Source organism: Staurois parvus, unplaced genomic scaffold (assembly GCF_062004578.1).
Source record: "Staurois parvus isolate SC_StPar_1 unplaced genomic scaffold, SC_StPar_1.0 ptg000172l, whole genome shotgun sequence".
Taxonomy (NCBI): Eukaryota; Metazoa; Chordata; class Amphibia; order Anura; family Ranidae; genus Staurois; species Staurois parvus.
This window is the reverse complement of record NW_028317968.1, coordinates 467,055-489,478: the sequence shown is the minus strand read 5'-3', so window position 1 is coordinate 489,478 and position 22,424 is coordinate 467,055. Positions and strand designations below refer to the sequence as shown.

At 41.4% G+C, this 22,424-nt stretch overlaps 1 protein-coding gene across 1 annotated transcript in view; it reads left to right on the top strand.

Annotated features, from left to right (window-relative positions):
• BEND2 (BEN domain containing 2) overlaps positions 1-22,424 on the top strand; it is a 67,497-nt gene that overhangs the window by 8,195 nt on the left and 36,878 nt on the right. Inside the window, exons 2-3 of the mRNA XM_089676560.1 lie at positions 2,561-2,712; positions 18,149-18,214. Coding sequence (XP_089532686.1) covers positions 2,623-2,712; positions 18,149-18,214 — 156 coding nt within the window. The 5' untranslated portion in view covers positions 2,561-2,622. The remainder of the gene's footprint in view (positions 1-2,560; positions 2,713-18,148; positions 18,215-22,424) is intronic.

Sequence of the window (22,424 nt, the reverse complement as noted above, 5' to 3'; positions counted from 1 at the left end):
AAGAATGAATGGCACCAATGTGTTTTTGAACTCTTGCAGTGAAACAGCGGGAGCCTAGACTTATGCAGGCCATAGACGGGTAGAAAACCGGATGTTTTTTTAACAAAAAAAACGAAAAATCGGTCGTTCAATAGGCTGACGTTACCACCAACAGTAAAAAAAAAATCGGCCGATTTTCTTCCCGTCTACGGCCGGCATTTAATTACTTCTGTCCCTGCAGAGAGCTCCTCCTCCCTCCTCTTCCTTCCTCTTCTTCTTCTTCCTCCTCTCTCCCCCCCCTCCTCCTCCTCCTCCTCCTCCTCTGCCTCTCCCCCCCCTCCTCCTGCTCCCCCCCCCCCCCCCCCAGCTAGGCCGATTTTTTTCCAACCTTACCGATCAAAAAAATCTGACAAAATCCATAAAAACGGCCGACCAATTAACCCATTAACGGTGCAAAAATCGGCCGATTTTCAACCCATCTATGGCCTGAATTAGAGTAACTCCACTTTTGTTGAGAAAAAAACATTCCCCTCTGGGTAATATATGTGCATTGCAAGGATTTGAACAAACTTTGTTGCAGATTCCTTCCTTTTGTTATTCTGAAGAAATAGCCATTTGTCTGTGTCCATGTGCAGAGTGAATCTGTATGGGAATGGTTTTATAATTATCGATCAGCTGCTGCACCTGCAGGGCTCTATTGAGGAAATTGGCAGGGTTTGCATCCCTTTAGACGTGATTTCCCTTTGGGAGTGTTCCACAAAAAAATTACATTTTTGTTGCAAGGGATGCCAAAAATGTGACTTGTATCTTGGTGCAGACTTCTGGGAAAATCTGTAAGCCAATCACACAAGCAGGAAATTACATTTTCAGGGGGCATTCTGTACACCATCTGTGTACAGATCCCCTCCAGGTAGCCATATTGTATTGCATTTTACAGAAAATTACAGTGCAGCAGAATGGAAAGGAAAGGTCATTTTTAAGAACATTCAATTACAATATGGCAATTGTATATGCTATATTATTTTTTAATTTTCCTTTTTTTTTCCCCAACGAAAGTGGATTTAACCTTTTAAAGTACAATTTAAGGATAGACAATACTTCACTGTAACGCTGCGTGCTCCAGTTGCCTTGCATACATCTTGGCAGAAATTGCATTGTAAACACTTGTTTGTTTTCATGGTGGTCACACTTCCGCAAAACTCTAGCTCCTCTGTGTAATGTGCAGGGATGACAACGGGGCTGAATTCTATACAGCACTGGTGTCACATGCTGACACTAGGCATTGTCAGTGGGAGAGAGAATTCCATGGCACCAGCTACACATTTACACAGGGGACACAGATGTTTGAGGTCATGTGACTGCATAGAAAGATGGTTTTACATTGTGATTTATGCTCAAATGTATGTAGGGCAATAGGGAGGCAGCATTTAAAAGGATCAATATAGTATAGCCTAAATTATTACTTTACGCCCCTTGCACACGGATGGCAGTCTTTGCCTCCCTCTGAAAAGTGATCCATGGTGCATGATTTTAACGCAGTGCATATTAATGCAAAACTTTGTTTAAGGTAAACTGAACTGTGCCAATTGCTTAGACAGACCATTAAACACCATTTGGAGCTACGATGATCGTACTCAAATGCATTTTGTAGGTCTTTCCTCTTTAGTTTGTTTTGTATCCATTTAGACTACATTCCTTTTTTAGCTCTAAATATAATGCAGGCTATAGACGGGCCGTTTATCGGCCGAATTGTTGGCCGATAAACGAAAAATCGGTCAGTGCCATTGCCGATGCTGCCACCAATGCTCACAAAAGAATGGGACAAGAAACCAGTTTGACAGAGACAGGGGAGCACACCATACAATGTGACAGCAATACAAATACATTATGTTTTTATTTGGATACAAATGGATACATTTGTTGCAACCGCAAGACTTTTTCATATAAAATATAATAGCGGAAGAAGAACAGAGCCACCGTTCAGTGACACCTATACATTCTTCTTCTTTCTTCTTTTTTCTCTTTTTTTTCCTCTTTTTTCTTCTTTTTCTTCCAGGTCATGGCTCATGCGCAGATTTTTTATCGGTAAAACGATCGGGCGATTTACCCATCATTGCCGGGAAAATCGGCCGCAAATTTTCCAACATGACTGATAAAAACTGCAAAAAACCTGAAAAACGCAGACCAATTAACTCACTAACAGTGCAAAAATCGGACGATTTTTTTTTTTTTCTCAGCTGAAAAATCAGCCAATTTTCAACCCGTCTATAGCCGGCATAAGAAGTTTTGTTATAAAGCTAAATCTTTTGAAGATCCTATGCATTTCCATTGATGGAATTCTCATGTAAGCAGACAGTAAATGACTATCGTTTATTTGATGTTGGTAGCTTGTAAGGATTTACAGGCTTGTTTAGGTTACGTCCACACCAAGCATTATCTCCTTTTTTAGCTAATTAATGTCATATATAATGCAAGAGTTTACTCACTGAAGGACTGTGTTTACTTCAGTTACTAATTCAAGAGCTGCAGCTAAAACAGTGGAATGCACAACAGAAATCTAACTGCTTTTCTTTAATTTTAGAGAATGAGAATGCCTCATCACTGACTGGCTTTGGATTGAAATATACTCTCAACCACTTCACCATGCAAAGTGATGTCAATGCTACTGAGAAGCTTCAGTATGGCTTTCCACACAAACGCAGAAGAGTTGCCTCCATGGTGTCTGACAACACAGTATGTATCTTGGCCATATTTTTTGGTGGTTTTCAGCACTACTGAAAACATTTGTGTGATCACAGAATTCATAATTTCTTTATCCCAGTTCTCTTATTGCCATAATTATTACATCATCATCCTATACCAGATAACGCTATGCATAAAGCAGAGGAAAGATTGTGGCAGTGCCTGTTTTACAGTGAGGGGTTAGCAGCCCAATTAGTAAACTCACCGGACCCTTGGTTGGTGACCTTTGGGGTCTAGGTTCTATTATCATTGTTCTTTCTGAACCTGATCTTCTAGTTATAGTCTGAGTTCTCTGTAACAATGGAAATTAAGCATTTGATGGTACTTGGCAAATTTCAAATGATATTAATTTTACTCTTATATTTGCATTCCCCCAGTTGCTGGAATAAATAGCTCTGCACTTTATCTGATCATTGACACCATTAATGTGCATATACTGTGCATTTGTTTTTCTCAAACGTAGTGTTACTAAACTTAGGACCCTGCATTCACTATATCTGGACTTCCACAGTACACAAACACAGAGAAATGCAATTATTTTAGTAAATATAAACTGCTAAATACCTTTTCTCATCAGCAGTATATAGCAGTCTTGTGACTTCTATCAGTATCCAGCAGAGCACTTGGTAAAGCTTGTAGGAAGAGTTTTCGTTCTCCCCCGATTGTCCAGTGAGGCTGCAGGAACCCTGACCCTCTGTTGGTACAGCACTGATTGGCCATGTGTTGGTCACATGCACCCTCCCAAGAAAAAAAAACACACTGGCATTCCGTATTCTGTATAGAGGCAAATGGGCGGTTGCACGTGAATGAATGAATGAAATCACATGTGGTAAATCTTTAGTGAACCAGCACAAACACATAGGCCCTGATTCACTATTGGGCGTGGGCGCATATTTATGGGCTTAAGCCCAATTTTCATGGGCGTCCGTCCATTTTTTACCCTGCAACCTAATTCACTATTGAGCAGAGCCCATAAGCAGATGCCCAATCTAATTCACAAAAAGACACACGCCCGAAATCAGACTCACAAAACGGACTTGCTAAGAAGCAAGTCTAAAACCATGAAAAATCACTGCAGAGACATGTTCACTTAGAAATTTGCTTTGCCAAATATCAGGACTTCACTTTAAACAATATCTGCTATTTCCAAAAAAATTAAAAATGTGTTAAAAATCGTTTTTTTCAAGGAAATCGACACAGTAAAAATCTAGAAGCCCGTGCAGTGTCTTTGGCAGATACAACTGAGCATGTGCAGAACACATTTTAGACTTCTGCCATGGGCGTTTGCTTTTTAGCCACTGACTAATAGTGAATCTGATTGTGGATTCCTCTGAGAGCCGGCACTCGCTCGCGACTATTGTGTTTAATAAACAGCACTCGGCATATCTTCATGTAATCTAACTAGATTTCCTTAGTTCTAGTGATTCTATTTTTGTTTCTTATCCTTTATAATTATTTCTGTAATGATTTTACTTATTTCAAAGGTCTAGATAATATTTATTTTGAAAGCTGAATGTAAAAATAAAGGTCCGCAATAAAAAAAAAAAAAAAAAACAGCGTGGGTCCCCCCTCTCATCCATACCAAGCCCTTCAGGTCTGGTATGGATATTAAGGGGGAACTCCACGCTGAAATTTAAAAAAAAAAACAGCGTGGGTCCCCCTCAATATCCATACCAGACCCTTATCCGAGCATGCAGCCCGGCAGGTCAGGAAAGGGGGGGACGAGCGAGCGCCCCCCCCCCCTCCTGAACCATACCAGGCCACATGCCCTCAACATGGGGGGGTGCTTTGAGGCAGGGGGGCTCCCCCCCCAAAGCACCTTGTCCCCATGTTGATGAGGACAAGGGCCTCTTCCCCACAACCCTGGCCGGTGGTTGTGGGGGTCTGCGGGCGGGGGGCTTATCAGAATCTGGAAGCCCCCTTTAACAAGGGGGCCCCCAGATCCCGCCCCCCCCCTACGTGAACGAGTCTGCGGTAGATGCTCCCGCAGACTCCTTCACAAAAAAAAAAAGTGTGGTGTAAAAAAAACACAGTACAGGGTCTCTGACAAGTCCTTTATTAAAACAATGTCCCCCGAAGTAGATCCAACGTCAATCACGGCGGCGGCGGCAGGGACCCGAAAAAAGAAAAAAAAAAAAAGGTTCCGTTCCCGTCGGAGGCTTCCAGCCATGTGAAGAAGAGGCTAGCTGACAGTTCTTATATAGGTATGGGGCGGGGCCAGCCGGGCACATCATCCCCGCCCCTTACCTATTTGAGAAATGTCACCCTGTCTCTCCGCTGAGGCTAACTAGCTGAATGCAGGAGACAGTCTGACATTTCTTATATAGCTATGGGGCGGGGCCAGCCGGGGACATCATCCGAGTGACCCGCCCCATGTCACATGCTTGCTGTTCCCGGCTGGCCCCGCCCCATACCTATATAAGAAATGTCAGACTGTCTCCTGCATTCAGCTAGTTAGCCTCAGCGGAGAGACAGGGTGACATTTCTCAAATAGGTAAGGGGCGGGGATGATGTGCCCGGCTGGCCCCGCCCCATACCTATATAAGAACTGTCAGCTAGCCTCTTCTTCACAAGGCTGGGAGCCTCCGACGGGAGCGGAACCTTTTTTTTTTTTCTTTTTTCGGGTCCCTGCCGCCGCCGCCGTGATTGACGTTGGATCTACTTCGGGGGACATTGTTTTAATAAAGGACTTGTCAAAGACCCTGTACTGTGTTTTTTTTACACCACACTTTTTTTTTTTGTGAAGGAGTCTGCGGGACCATGTACCGCAGACTCGTTCACGTAGGGGGGGGGGCGGGATCTGGGGGCCCCCTTGTTAAAGGGGGCTTCCAGATTCTGATAAGCCCCCCGCCCGCAGACCCCCACAACCACCGGCCAGGGTTGTGGGGAAGAGGCCCTTGTCCTCATCAACATGGGGACAAGGTGCTTTGGGGGGGGGAGCCCCCCTGCCTCAAAGCACCCCCCCATGTTGAGGGCATGTGGCCTGGTATGGTTCAGGAGGGGGGGGGGGGGCGCTCGCTCGTCCCCCCCCTTTCCTGACCTGCCGGGCTGCATGCTCGGATAAGGGTCTGGTATGGATATTGAGGGGGACCCACGCTGTTTTTTTTTTAAATTTCAGCGTGGAGTTCCCCCTTAATACCCATACCAGACCTGAAGGGCTTGGTATGGATGAGAGGGGGGACCCACGCTGTTTTTTTTATTATTTATTTAATTCACGGAAATAATTTAAAATTCAGCTGTCAGTGGGAAACCCCGATGACAGCTGAAACATTCCTTCTGTCCCTGCAGAGAGCTCCGCTATTATATTTGACATTAAAAAGTATAGAGACTGCAACATTGTATCCATTTGTATCCATTCCGGATATAGATGTTTTTATTCGGATACAAATAGATACAATGTTGCAACCTTTATACTTTTTAATGTCAAATATAATAGCGCAGCTCTCTGCAGGGACAGAAGTAATTACTTCGCTATTATATTTGCAGGCCGTAGATGGGGCGAAAATCGAACAATTTTTTTGCCATTGGTGGTAACGTCGGCCCATTGAACAACCGATTTTTTTTTTTTAAAACGGTCAGTTTTCGCCCCATCTAAGGCCTGCATTTTTCTTTTTCTTATTCTTTTTTTTTATTCTTTTTCTTGCAGGTCATGGCTCATGTGCAGATTATTTATCTGTTAAAAGATCAGCCAATTTGCCGATCATTGCAGCTAAAATCGGCCGATCTGCAAAATCGGCCAATTTTTATCCAAATTTACCAATTAAAAAAAGTTGCAAAATCCCCAAAAATGGCTGACCAATTAACCCACTAACGGGCTGAAAATCAGCCGATTTTTTTTGCGGACGATTTTAGACCCATGTAAAGCAGGCCATAGATGGGTCTAAAATCGGCCGATTTTTCTGCCGAAAAGAAAATCGAACGATTTTCGGGCCGTTAGTGGGTTAATTGGTCAGCTGTTTTTCGGGATTTTGGCACATTTTTTTTATCAGTAAATTTGGAACAAAAAATTTTCAACTTTACTGGTAAACAAAATATGCTAAAATCCCAAAAAATGGCTGACCAATTATCCCAATAACGGAAGAGGCCCTTGTCCCCATTAACATGGGGACAAGGTGCTTTGGGGGGGAGCCCCCCTTCCCCAAAGCACCCCCCCATGTTGAGGGCAGGTGGCCTGGTATAGTTCAGGAGGGGGGGCGCTCGCTCGTCCCCCCCCTTTCCTGACCTGCCGGGCTGCATGCTCGGATAAGGGTCTGGTATGGATTTTGGGGGGATCCCCAAGCTGTTTTTTTTTATTTCAGCGTGGAGTTCCCCCTTAATATCCATACCAGATCCGAAGGGCTTGGTATGGATGGGAGGGGGGACCCCACGCTTTTTTTTTTTTTTTTTTTTACATTCAGCTGTCAGTGGGGAACCCCGCTGACAGTTGAAACATTAACACATGGCTGTCGCTCCTACAATCCCGCATGAGTTATGTTATCAACTCATGCAGCATTTTAGTAGCGAAAACCAATGCAGCGCTCATGTTTCAGCTGTCGGCGGAGTTCCCCACTGACAGTTGATGTAAAAGTATTGCAGGGAATTATAAACAATTTGTAAAAAACCCGGCGTGGGGTCCCCCCTCCCATCCATACTAAGCCCTTCGGGTCTCGTATGGATGTTAAGGGGTAACTCCACGCTGAAATTAAATAAAAAACAGCATGGGGTACCCCCCAAAATCCATAACAGATACTTATCTGAGCATGCAGCCCAGCAGGTCAGGAAAGGGGGGGGGGACAAGCGAGCGCCTCCCCCCTCCTGAACCATACCAGGCCACATGCCCATACCAAATTATTCAAACATTTGTAAACAGACCAATTAACTGAAATGGTTTGGCATTTGTACCCCAAATATGACGTTCCCTGAGGCATTGGTAAACCGAGGTACGCCTGTATTAGTATTGCAATCCTTTGTATTGGGATACATAGAACCATCATACATGTGAATTGGCAACATAGCACAACATTTGTGTCACATTGGAGATATCTGGTAGTTACACTGAACTTGCCCAGGGACCTAAGATTGATTCACAGCACAGAAATACAGGCTGGATTAGCAATGTAGCTCCGTGGATTAGTGGTTAGCACTACTGCCTCACAACTCTAGGGTTGTCGGTTTGAATCCCAACCACGGCAAGGAAGTAGTATGATCTCCGTGTGTGGCTGTCTTCAAATAGATGTTCTGGCAACATCTTTGCTTTCTGTCTAAGTGATCCCTAAAATGTGAATTAGAATGAGGCCTTGTCTGTTGAAACACCTTCAAAGCTGTACCTTATGTGAATGTCATACAATGGGGTAAGATAAGAGCCTGGAGCACTAATAGATTTGATAATGATGGTTTACACTCAACCCACTTTTGTGAAGGATTTGGCAAGCAAAGAGCTGACAGAGAGAGAGAAGAGCGAGCCAGTGAGATGAAGAAGAGTGAGCGAGAAAAACATACTGAAGAGTGATAAAGAGAGACATACAGAAGAGTGAGCGAGAGAGAAGAGCGAGCCAGTGAGACAAAGAAGAGTGAGCGAGAGAGAAAAGACTTGGTTGGTGAATCCACACATCAAACTTGTCACAAATACTGGTATGGATTTTTCCACCAAATGCAAAGCAGACCGCACGCCTTCAAAGATTTATTTCCTTTGTTAATTCTCCTGCTTCGTTCACACTATATGCAAATGAAAATTACTGTTTAAGTTGCCAATTTTACTGTGTTTTCTAGAGAATTACTAACTAGTTGTGTTTTCAATTGTGTGTAGCATTGCGATTTCTATTTGAGTCTAGATGTTAAATTGCTAATAAATGGCCAAAATCTTCAAATACCTTTGAACTCTCACTGCAACAAATGGCGTACGTTAATACACTCACATTCACATTCATTATATCCAATATCAGGTACCATGTCAATTCACAAATCGCACCTGAAATTGCACACCCTGGATGCGACTTGTCATGCGATTGGCATGGCCAGCAACTTGCCCTTTGCATGGCAAATTGCACACAATGTTACTGGGGGCTAACACCACTGTCACATCTAATCCGATGCGGCAATTGCCCAACTTACAGTGAAGTTGCACGAGTTCACAATCCAATTGGATGTGAACAGAGCCTACAGTGGCCAATAGGGTGCGACTTGGTCTACGATTTGCAAGTCGCCTGTAATGCCAATTGCATGGCAATCGCAAACAATGTTACTGGGGGCTACCCGGTCACATTAAAGCAGATTTCTAAGTGGTGTTATTGACACCACAGTCACATCATGTGACTTGCATAGAAGTTGCATGATTTCAAAGTTAGGGTACATGGTGATTTCAAGTGCAATTTGCAAGACAATCGACACCGATCTCTCAGCAAATTGCATGAAAAGTAGTGTATTCATTACTCTATTATTACTTGCGGCTCCTACCAAGTTTGAACCACAACAATATGAACGCTCCAATAGCGTGCACATTGAGTGGGACTTGGCATGTGATTTGCACAACATGCAAGTTGTAAATCGTCTGCAAAGTCGCACCCTATTGTCTGCTATTAGAGTGACCACATGGGTGCGTTTCAAACACTGATTTCTATAGTAGTACATGTACTACTTTAGTGGCAATTTGCATAGAGATCTGTGTCAGATGTCTTGAAAATTGCATTAAAATGGTCAACTTTACTGTAAGTCGCAGGATTTGTAAATCAGCTTTGCCCAGAGTGTAATGTTTGGTGATGTTTGATTTCTGGAGTGTTTTGCCAATTGATGGGAAATTCACCATACTAGTCAAATCGATTTGTCATTTTCAGTATTGCATACAAGATGTGGTCATGTGACTGTCTTAACTCATGCGAGAATCTGGAGGGAATTGTGACCATAGTAGCAATAACGGTTCCAATTGGGGTTCCCTTTCACATCCCTGCTCAATGTTCTGTTGTATGCTGCACACGTACATTTCACTGTATATTTCTTTCTGATTTGTGGGGCCTGTATACCAAGGGTTAATGCAGGTAGGAAGCGGATTCATCAGGTGAAAACACTTTCACTGACCAAACTAAGGTCAGTGGTGGGTGTGGCTTCATTGGGTGTGGGGCCTTGTTTGGCGTGCTCCAAATACAACCTAGCTTATATAAAGATGTGCAGTAGGGAGTGATTTGGCCTGTTACTAGGCCGGGTGGTTTGTGACTAAGTCCTTGCTTGTAGTGGTTTGGGGGAGGAAGAGATTTTGTGCTGAATTGCCCCAGACACCACTCAGGCTGTGTTTGGAAGTGGGCTGGAAATGTTTGCATATTTTTGGCCTTGTAAAGTGTTTGTGTGTTATTGCACAATGATTGTGTTTTTTCTCTTTGCATTGAAAGCCTCACACATGTCAATCGTTTTGTTTAAAATCTGCTCTTGTTTTAATTTTGCTTGCTTATTTAGACTCCAATGCATTTTTCTGACAAACCTGCTGACAAATGTATGTGTAGGGGATTTGTAGAGGTGGGAGGGGATTTGTAGAGGTGGGAGGGTTTTTTTTCACATGCTTTGTTTTCTTGATATTTTGATCTGAAGACTTTTTTTTGTGAATGGATCTTCATACTAAGTGATTGTGTAAGTAAATCCTATGTGCATGAAAATGTTACTTGATTCATCTTCCCCTTTGTTTCCTGCTATAACCTGAGCACACACAGTTCACTAGAAGTATCTTTAGATTGTAAGCTCTTATGAGCAGGAGTGTTTTATTTTTGCCACATCAATCCTATTTTTGTGACTCACCAAGATATTGACTGTACCTACTTGTTCCTGCTGACCAAATAAATGACGATATATTTGATCAATAAATATTTGACCGATGTTTTTGTGTTTATTTTATGTTCAATATATGAACAACCTTAATAGTTACTTTGTATACTTATATAATCTGCTCAAATGTAGCTTGTAAGAGCGTGAATATGCAAGTGTGTGCAAACTGGCTTTTTCAAAACCAAAAAAAAAAAACCCACTTGCACCACAATATTATGTACTAATGAATGTCACATTCACTGTGCAGCCAGCTACAGGTTTTCTACAATTCGATTTACAGTAATAAAATAGTCCACACTTTGTTGATTTTTGGCCTTTGGCAACAAATATTAGCCAAGGTTAAAAAAAACAAATCAATAAGAAACACACATTTGCGAAAGCTATCATAGCCGCACATAAAAATGCGCGATTGCAAACAAATAGGCACCAAACAGGTGTCCGCATGGCGCATGAACGGCTATCCTGGAAGTCCGTCATCACGTGCGCGCGCACCCGGAAGTGGTTGTGGGGAGTGTAAGTGGATGACAAGTGGTTGGAGGTTTTGTGTTGGTTGAAAATTTTGATAACCTTATTGGCATTTGGACATGGCGAGAGCACAGTTATCAACTGAGGAGATGATCCTTATATGTACAGTAAGTGTGGCCATTGCAAACATGTTTATAACATGTGAGGGACAGGTAATTGCAATTTTGTGGGTGGGGCCTAGCAGAATCTCCCTTGGTGCACATGCTACTTATCTGTACATTAGCTCCTGGGTATTGATGGGTCAATGATATTAACCACTTGCCTACTGGGTACTCCTACCCCCTTCCTGTCCTGGCCAATTTTCATCTTTCTGCACTGTTACCCTTTGAATGACAATTGTGCGGTCATGCCACATTGTACCCATCTTAAATTTGTATCAGTTTTTTCAGACAAATAGAGCTTTCTTTGGGTGGTATTGACTTGCTGCTGTGTGTTTTACTTTTTGCTCGATAAACCACAAAATAGCTCATAGTGAATAAAAGTCTGTTTATATTATAACATTTGGTAAACTGGTAATTTAGCAACACTGATGTGCGTTGATGAGGCGGCACTGCTGGCCACAGGTGGGCGGAACTGTTGGGTGGCACTGGTGGGCACTGATCATCGGGGCCGACCCCTGCTTTGATAACTGCTGGTTCTCGGCAGTACTTTCCACACATTCTGATAGCGTGATGAAAGTGCAGCCAAGACCCGGCAAATGCATTTCCCAGTGATCAGCGTGTCATTGGACATGGCTGATCACATGGTAAAAAGCCGCTGTGATTGGCCTTTACCACATCACGTGATCAGCTGTGTCCTTAGGACACAGCAATCACGGAGAGCGCGTTCTGCCAGGATGTCATATGACACCCTCCCAGAGCTGCCTGGATGCAGTGTAGCGTTATTCGGCTATCTGCGGTCGCCCAATAGGTAACCAGCTAGGCCTTCATGGCTAATCTTTGAATATCTGGACATGTATACTGCGTATAATGCATTACATTCTACAATGTGTTGGTGTACATGGTATTACAGTGTGCAATGCGTTGCTGGATTCTGCATGACAGTGGACAGCGTATCACAGTGTGCAATGCGTAGCTCCATCCTGCATGACAGTGTACAGTGCATTACAGTCTACAATGTGTGGGTGTACACGGTATTACAGTGTATTACAGTGTGCAATGCGTTGTACACTGCAGTGTGCACTAAAGCATTTTACACTCATGCACTGTACACACTAACGCATTTTACACTCATGCACTGTACACACTAACGTATTTGACATTTTTAGTGTGCAATGCGTTAGTGTGCAATGCCTTGGACAGTACAATACATGTGCATACCCTGAAAAAGGGTCCTGCACATTTTTGGCCCGGATGCGGTGCAATTTGAGGTGTGCAAAATGTTTGTCTCTAATTGCAACGCACACAAATTGCATGTGATTTGCCCAGGAGTGCGGTGTTAGACCACAATGCATGTATGTGAAGCCAGAATAAAAGGATGTGGATTTTGTCTACTTTTACTTGCGCATGTTAACATTATGTAAGTGCGTTATTCTTCTGTTTAACATGCTATAGAAATGCAGCATGCATTTGGATGGAGTGTTTTTGTATGTGCATTTTGGAAGTATTCTAAACACACATTGACCCTAGGGCCACACCATATCTTATGCAGGCCATAGATGGGTCGAAAATTGGCCGATTTTTCGTCCGAAAATAAAATCGGCCGATTTTCGGATCGTTAGTGGGCTATTTGTTCGGCCGTTTTTCGGTATTTTGGCAGATTTTTTTTTTCGGTAAAGTTGGAAAAAAAAACGGCCGAATTTGCCGATCGGCCGATTTTCGCGGCAATGATGGGCAAATTGGCCGATTTTTTACTGATAAAAAATCTGCACATGAGCAGTGACCTGCAAGAGGAAGACAAAAAGAAGAAAAAGAAGAAGAGGATGAAGAAGAGGATGATGATGAAGAAGAGGATGATGATGATGAAGAAGAAGAAGAGGATGAAGAAGAAAAAGAAGAGGATGATGATGAAGAAGAAGAAGAAGAGGATGATGATGATGAAGAAGAAGAAGAGGATGATGATGATGATGAAGAAGAAGAAGATGAAGAGGATGATGATGAAGAGGATGATGATGATGAAGAAGATGATGAAGAGGATGATGATGATGATGATGAAGAAGAAGAGGATGATGATGATGAAGAAGAAGAGGATGATGATGATGAAGAAGAAGAAGAAGAAGAAGAGGATGATGAAGAAGAAGAAGAAGAGGATGATGATGATGATGAAGAGGATGATGATGAAGAAGAAGAAGATGATGATGAAGAGGAGGATGATGATGAAGAAGAATAAGAGGATGATGATGAAGAAGAAGAAGAAGAAGAGGATGATGATGATCAAGATGATGAAGAAGAAGAGGATGAAGAAGAAGAGGATGAAGATGATGAAGAAGAAGAGGATGAAGAAGAAGAGGATGATGATGAAAAAGAAGAAGAGGATGATGATGAAAAAGAAGAAGAGGATGATGATGAAGAAGAAGAAGAAGAAGGATGAAAAATGAGAGGAATTCCAGTATGGCAAAAAGTGTCCCTGCAGAGAGCTCCGCTATTTCTTTGACAGTTCCTTGACATTTACAGCGGTTGCAACATTGTATCTATTTGTTTCCGAATAAAAACATCTGTATCCTAAATGGATACAAATAGATACATTGTTGCAACCGCTGTAAATGTCAAGGAACTGTCAAAGAAATAGCGGAGCTCTCTGCAGAGACACTTTTTGCCGGCTGTAGACGGGATGAAAATCGGCCGATTTTTTTTTTTACCATTGCTGGCAACGTCGGCCGCTTGAACAACCAATTTTTCATTTTTTAAAAGAAAAATCGGCCGTTTTTCTCCCCGTCTATGGTCTGCATAAGCATTAGTGTGCCTGGGGGAGGGGGGGGACCTTTGGCCTTTCCAAACACAGTAGATGCTCCAAGAATGTTTCCTTGAACTCTTGAAATGGTTAAAAAGGAAAGACACTCTAGATAGCCTGCACTGAGAATTGACTGTCATGATGACGTGTCAATGATTATTTGCTCTCATTTTTCAGGAGTGGTACTGCTTGCGGTTGAAGCTGGTAGAAATCCACCTTCACGTCCTCCACTCACCTTCACTCGTGGCCAGTGGATATTTTGTGGCTGCAGGCAAGAACTGGCATCGAGGACCTGCATAATGACCCTGGCATGCCAGAGGTGGTTTGGAAGCAGCACAGCAATTTGACCATCCCTTTCCTCTATGTTGGTTTTAGGGTGCAGAATTGCTTCTCGTTCGTGAACGGACTGTCGCCGGATATCAGAGTCCCCATATTTTCAAGATATGTTTTAGCCATGTTGGCTTATTTTTATGTTATTTTCCAAGTGTGTCGCACCTAACCGCACAGTAGTGTGGTGCCATGCGTATTTGTGGCTGTGAATGGGGCTGTTTTTAATAGACGTGTGTAGGTGCAACAACGTTTTCATCATGGTACCTGCGCACATCTACATAGGGCATTGCATTTCTTTGCTGTGCTGGAAAATGTGTGTTCTTGCATGCGTTTCTGCACCACCAATGGTGTGAACAAGTCCTAAGGGCTGGTTCACACTATAGAAACAGTCTAGATGTGTTCCTGATGGGTTTTTTTCATGCCCTTTTGGCATGCATGTTTAGTGTGTTCCAGTACATTTTGAATGCGTTTTGGACATGTTTACATTGCATTTTTATATCCCTTCCACTTATTTTTTTCTATTTTCTTTGTATTCAATGTAGTTAGGGACATGTGCGTTTTAGTACATTCAAGGACGTTTCAATGTGTTCCAGTACAGTTCTGTGCAGAAACAATGCAGCGTGGTCAACTTTGTTTACAGCACCTGCAATGCACTGAAAATGCAAGCGCTGATGTGAACTATGACATTGACAACCATATAACCTTCTTTCTGTGCGTTTGTGATGCCGAAAAAGCAACTGAAACACATGTAGTGTGAACTGGCCCTAAAGTTTATTAGAGGTCAGGGAACGGGACTGACCAGGAATTGTGAATTCAATCAGACTAGTGGTGAGATACAATCAGCAATTGTATAATAATGTGAGATCTGAGCTGTAGCTGATAGAAAATGAGACACATTCACTTGATCAGTAAATAGATAGTTAAAGAGTGGGGCGGTGATCCATAGATTTGCATATGGGACAGGTGATGATGGGGTGGGGGAGGGGGTCAAGTTGTATAAGGAGACAGATTTAAAAGAGAAAAATGTTACAATGAAATATACACGGCATGAAAATGGCACATTTCCTAATTGGCAGAAGAGTACATTCATCCACTTTCTAGTCATTAGGCAAAATCATAATTGTTTGATCAATATTCCTGGCACTGACACAACCCAGAAAATTGATCTCCATTTTTTAGGATGTAGCCATGACCGGGATTAGAACCCATGACCCAAGTGCTGTAAGTTCTGAGCTCTAACCACTAAACCACTGTGGGAGACACAGTTTGAGCTATAATGTAGAATAGTTCCATTGTTTAAAAATGATAGAGCGAGCTGGTCGCTGATATAGACTAGTAAAATGGTATTACACAAGATAAATATAACCACGAACAGTAGTGCATGAACTCGTGAAAGGTCATCCACCCCTGTGACAGTGTACTACACTATTGAGCACCTTTCTGGCTCCTGTGGCTGAGCTAATTCCTCCCCAGGACCATTTGGGCACCCACCCTGATGGATGGATGGATGGAGCTGGATGACTAACCCATAACTGCCAGCATACCGCTGCACCCCAGATGTGTGGAGTGTATAACCCATACACATTAATACTTTTGTTCTGGTGAGTGTAGACCAGTCCCAAGGGTGGTTTACCTTTCACGAGTTCATGCACTACTGTCCGTCACGGAGAGACCACACGTGCCATTCATAGGCACTCTCTGAGTTGGTACTCTCACACGAAGGACATTCCATTATTCAGGAATGATTCTATGAACTTATTTTAGCACCATTTACAATATTACATCATTGTTGCAATTCTTTGCACTTTTTGGTTTTTACATGCGTTCATTATTGATCACATGCATTTATAGCGCTGCACTTGTCTTTACCATAGAATAGTTACGTGATTAAAGAGAATGAAGATATATAATTATATTGGGAAATTAGAAGTATATAAATTATTTGAGATATAAGTGTGTAAATGTTTAACATTTGAGTACAGAATGTATGACATTCATTAGTAAATGCATTAGTTTCCTGATCATTTTGGAGACACAGCAAGAAAATAAATAGAAGAAAATAGAAAATTCTAATACAGGTGTACAGGTGTATTTATAACATTCTAAGAATTCTTTTGCCATCATGAAAACGCCAATGTAAATAAAGCCCGCGCTTGTGCGCCATCTAGCGAACATATCCGGTATTGCACCTAAAAATGTGCCAGTGATAGCAAAGTAGTCAATAGACGCTCGTCAATGAGCTTGCTAGACGCTGGTCAGACGACTGATTGATTGACCGGAGTCTGCCTGAATGGTCAGTCTCTGCTATTACACTCACATCTTAGTGAATCAGGGCCATAGAGTCCCCACCTACAGACTAATCCTTCCTAATATGTTTCACCTTTATGGCCTTAGCTATACAGATGTCATCTCTATAACTAAGCCATAAATGCATTAGAGAAGAGCAGCCTGTAGGTGAGGACTTTCAGTGTGTTTGTGCTGGCTTCATAAAGGTTTACCAGGAGTGACGTCATTGATGAATAGAACACTGCTTAGCTTTAATTTGTTCAGCTTAGAAGCAAGGTAAATGTGCATGGTGACAGAGATGTTCTATGTGTGGTATTCTTCGGTTCAGCATGGATGGATTGTCATATTCTATAAACATTACAGCCATATACCTAGCCAGTTTTGTTATTTGTGTATTGCTGGTTTCTAGTAAAATGAGAGATTAAAAATACTTCCTCTTACATTTACCAACTATTCAGTTGATGATGGCGAAAAACCTTCTTTAGATCTCTAGTTATACACAGTTTACTCCTATCTGGTCAAATTAATCTCTCCTCAAGCTTGCAAAATTTAAAAGGCTTTCAGTTATGGATTAAAGCCAGTATACTTTTGATCCCCCATCTATATGTAAATCGGACCCTTAGGTTCTTCCAGTAACTGCAAACAGAATTCAGTTTAGATAAGAAAGTACTTTATAAATACTTTCAACTCTGACATACTTCAGTGACACAAAATGGTACCCTTTCCCTCCTCATCTCCAGTACTCCACTGTTTGATCTCATTGTTAAGGCTGAAGACTCTAAGGGACTCATTTCAGAGATTTACGCACAACTTCCCCATAAACTGCTTCTTAATATTTCACTCCCACGTAGGGGCAATTGGGAACAAGATATTGGCCCAATACCTGATAACATATGGGAGGAGATGCCAAAAACAGTTCCCCTTATCTCACTGTCTCCCTCCCACATGTTAACACAGTTATTTATTATACACAGGGCATATCAAACTCCAGGCTTTCTTTATATTATTGGCCTATGCCCTGATTCCTGCTACTGTAAAAGTAATAGACCATGGAAAATCGAATCCATCTCCTGTGGCGATACCCTAAACTTAAAAGATGCTGGTCCGACATTATCAATATTATGTGATGGGTATCTGCCTGAATGTCAACCCTACTACCTGATTTTGGGTAGCTTTGATTCCTCCTCTTTGGATTAATTTAAATCCCTAGAGATCTTTCAATTTTTGTTTGTTGCGCATAGACTCTAGCTATCAAATGGGTCTCTGTGTTACCCCTACCATGACGATTTGAATGTTTACAAGAAATCAATGGATAATGTTTAGGCAACACACAGTATCTTCTGGGGAATGCTACATAAAAATGTGACCATATCCGGTCATGCTGGCTGGCTAGCTAAATCATTTCTATCCATTGCTTAGAATATAAAATGTGGTTTTGGTCCTGTAGATCTCTGCCTTGATTTTGCATCCCTTTTAGGCTGTGATGTTATCTAACCTCTCACTGTTTGACTTGGAGTTGTATTGGACTGTAATTGTCTGTTAGTCATGTTTTGACTTGTTTTATTTTTTTACAAATAAAGTCTGATACTTTTTTAATGAAATTGTTGTGCAGGTTCAAGAACAAGAATTTGAAGGAGATAACAACATGGAGTTTGGGTATGATGCAGAATATGAGTGTGTAAGTATTATGTACTACAACCGAACAGCAACTTCACCAGTTATAAGGACCAATTTTAGTTTTCTCAAAAAAAAATTATATTTTTTTTATTTACTACAGAAACCATTTTATATTTTCATGTTGCTAAAAATGTACCCTATTGTTTTCAGTTATAATATCTGAAAGTCAGAGTTAAATAAACAAAAAAAATCAACATAACCCTGGGGGTGATCTATTTGTGTTCACAGCGCCTCTGGAAATCTTTTTTTTATACTTGTTTGTAATTCAGGCAGTCAGATCCCAAACACAGTGTATAGAGCCGGTCCAAGCGGTTCTGTACATGATGATCAATTGCATCAATTGCAGTGACTACAAATGTAAACAATGCTACTGTTTATGTACATTGAAGAGCCCACCCCTTTTGCTCAGAACAGAGGAAGGAGAAACTAATGAATGAATGAATCATTCATTAGTTCTATTGCCTGGTTCACACTACCGCTGGTCTGCAGGCTGCACTTGTGTGGTCACAGCAGCCTATTCATTTGAATGGGCTGCTGTACCAGCACTTCTGCAGGAAAGACGGTTCCTACACCATTTTGAAAATGCAGCGGCCGGGAAATCACATGTTGCTTTTGCACCATGTGATTTCCCGGTGGTTCCCACACCTGCAAACACACTGCCTTTTTAAATGTCTTGGGGTGGCATTAAGAATTAATGGTAGCCCGTGCATTTTTAAACAGCACAGAGGTGCGGGAACAGGTGTGATTCCCGCAACCACCCACAATAGGGTTCACTAGGCCCATATCTCAGGCAGCAGGGGATTTGTGGTGAGGGGCTGCGATTGTGAAATTTTTTTTCTCTCCCCCTCATCCCTACCTTTCTCCTCTACTTCAAATCTTGTCTCAGCATGGGATCTGTAACCCTTATCATGCATATTAATCCCCTAAGCTACAAACTCCCACTGTATGTGACCTGTACATTGATCCCTTCACCTCCTCTTCCCTCTGTATAGGATCTGTACATTTAAGGTTGCACTATACCTAGTGAACCATTATCAAACTATTTTAACAACCTCAGCACCAAGGGGCAAAAATTAGGTCACCTTGGGGTTTCTACTTTCCAAAAAAGGTTTTTTTTGGGGATGTTTGTACTATCCCGGTATTTTCATTTGATATACTTATTAACAGAAAGGAAGGGAACCTTTTTTTTTTTTTGGGGGGGGGTTGTTTTTGTTTTTTTTTCAAAAATATTCTTTGTCTTTTTTCCTTTATATTGTAAAAAATAAAAAAGTGTTTTAAAATGCCACCAAAAGAAAGCTCTATCTGTCTCAAAAAATGATATAAAATTCAGTTGGGTACAGTGTTGTGGAATTCATTTTCAGTCAAACTATTATAGCACTGAAAAGTGAAAATGGCCCACACAGGAAGGGGGTATATACAGGCTAGTATTTCACTGAATAAAGGACAGGTCCAAGAATGGAAAATTTCTAGACTGTGGATCATAGTGTGGGAAAACCTCACCAATGGGGCCATGCACCTGACAGAGGATATTACCTTACCATCTGAATGGAAGATCTTGTTTTGATATAATGTGAAAAGGTGACATTATTAAAGTAACTTTTCTTCTGAAAAGAAAAATAATAAGTTTCTCCATTTGATAATGATATGCATGACAGAAAAATTTGTTTAGTTTCAAATTCATTCGATAAGTTAATCATTTCGTTTTGTCATATTCATTGTGTTAGAATGATTTGTTTTCAGAATTCGTTTTGTATATTCGGATTTGTTCCGTATATTTGTTATTTTCTTGAAATTTGAATTGTATTTTAAATCGATTTGAAATTCAAATTTCAAAAGATGGCTTTATTTGTTCAATTGTATTCTATTCTATCCTTTTCTATTCTTTTCTTATCTATTATTTTCTATGCTATTCTTATGTACTCTATTCTTTTCTATTTTGTTACTTTATTTTCCATTCTATTCAGCAGCCTAAGTAGGAATCATCATCTTATTTCACTTTTATACCTTACTGTATTTATTGCTATATGTTACCATTTAGAATTCAATTTTACACTGCTCCAAAAAATTAAAGGAACACTTTTTAATCAGAGTATAGCATCAATTAAGTCAATTAAACTCCTGGGATATTGATCCGGTCAGTTAAGTAGCAGAGGGGGTTGTTAATCAGTTTCAGATGCTTTGGTGTTAATGGTGCTTTGATACAGCACTTTGGGAACATCCAACTTCTTTTGCAATTACCTTTTGAGGCTTTCCCTCCTTATGGAGGGTGTCAATGATGGTTTTCTGCACAACTGTCAGGTCAGCAGTCTTTCCCATGATTGTGATTCCTACTGAACCAGACTGAGAGACCATTTAAAGGCTCAGGAACCCTTTGCAGGTGTTATGGCTTAATTAGCTGATTAGAGTGGGACACTTTGAGCCTAGAATATTGCACCTTTTCACAATATTCTCATTTTCTGAGATTGTTGATTTGGGGTTTTCATGAGCTGTAAGCCATAATCATCACAATTATGACAAATCACGGCTTGAACTATCTTGCTTTGCATGTAATGAGTCTATCTCATATATTAGTTTCACCTTTTAACCACTTACCGCCCTGCCACTGTACATATATACGGCGGCAGGGCAGCACTCGCAGGCAAAACCTATTTGTAAACAAATAGGGGGCGCGCACGAGGCGCGCCGCTGCCCTATCTGTCCCGCGGATCACCGCCGCTGATGTCAGTTGCCGGGTCACAGCCGCTCCTTAGCGGCTATGTCCCGGCGATCGGCGGCAAACAGTGACAGAGAGCACAGCTGCAGTAGCTGTGCTGTCTGTCACTTCCCTGTCAGCTCGAGGATGAGCTGATCGAGAAAGAACAGTTTCTCTTTCTCGATCAGCCTTGTCCCGTCCAGCACACACCCCCGCCCCCTAGTAAAACACTCCCCTCACTCCTATAACCCTTCCCTGCAAAATAAAGTTAACCCCTTCCTCCCCATTGCCATTAGTACAGTGTCAGTTTTTTTTTTTTTTGCACTGATCACTGTATTAGTGTTTTTGGGGACCCCAAGTCAGTACCCCCCAATGTCAGAATGTCCGCCGCAGTCCCGCCATAAGTCGCTGGTCGCTGCCATAAGTCCCTGATCGCCGCCATAATTCGCTGATCGCCGCCATTATTAGTATAAAAAAAACCCCTAAAAATCCCAGTATCTTTCCCGCCATTTGTAAACGCTATAACTTTCACGTAAACCAATTAATTTACACGTATTGGTTTTTTTTTTAGCAAAGACATGTCGCAGAATGCATTTTGGCAGAAATTTATAACTAAATTTGATTTTTGCATTTTTTTTTTTACTGGACATGTTTTATAGCAAAAAGTCCAAAACATTGTTTTTTTTTCCTCAAAATTGTCAGCCTTTTGTTTTTATAGCGCAAAAAATAAAAACCACACAGGCGATCAAATACCACCGAAAGAAAGCTCAATTTGTGGGAATAAAAAAGATGTAAATTTCATTTATGTACCATATTGCATGACCGCGCAATTGTCCGTTAAACTAGCGCAGTGCTGTATAGCAGAAAAATGGCGTAAATTGCAGTACTTATACCATAGTTTGTAGACGCTATAACTTCCACACAAAGCAATCAATATACACTTATTGGGATTTTTTTTACCAAAAACATGTAGCAGAATACATTTTGGCTTAAATTTATGACTGACTTTGAGTTTACGATATATTTTTTATAGCTGAAAGTAGAAAATATTGTTTTTTTTCAAAATTTTCGTGGTTTTTTTGTTTATAGCGCAAAAAATAAAAAGCGCACAGGTGATCAAATACCAACAAAAGAAAGCTCTATTTGTGTGAAAAAAAGGACGTAAATTTCGTTTGGGTACAGCATTGCATGACCGCGCAATTATCAGTTGAATTAGTGCAGCGCCGAGTAACAAAAAGAGGCCTGGTCATTAAGGGGGGTAAATCCTCTGGAGCTCAAGTGGTTAAGTTGCATTACTGAAATAAATTAATTTTTGCACGATATTCTAATTTTTCGAGTTTCACCTGTACTCTAATTTTGTTCAAGTCATGAGTGCTTTATTACTGGAACCAAGAACCACGTCTCTCATGCTGTGTTCACATTTCTCTGTTGGCAGCAGATTAAAGGGTATATTATTTTCCAGAGATTAGGTGAGCCTGAGGGGTCAGGTCACACCTATGAGAGATGTGTTTTTGTTTCT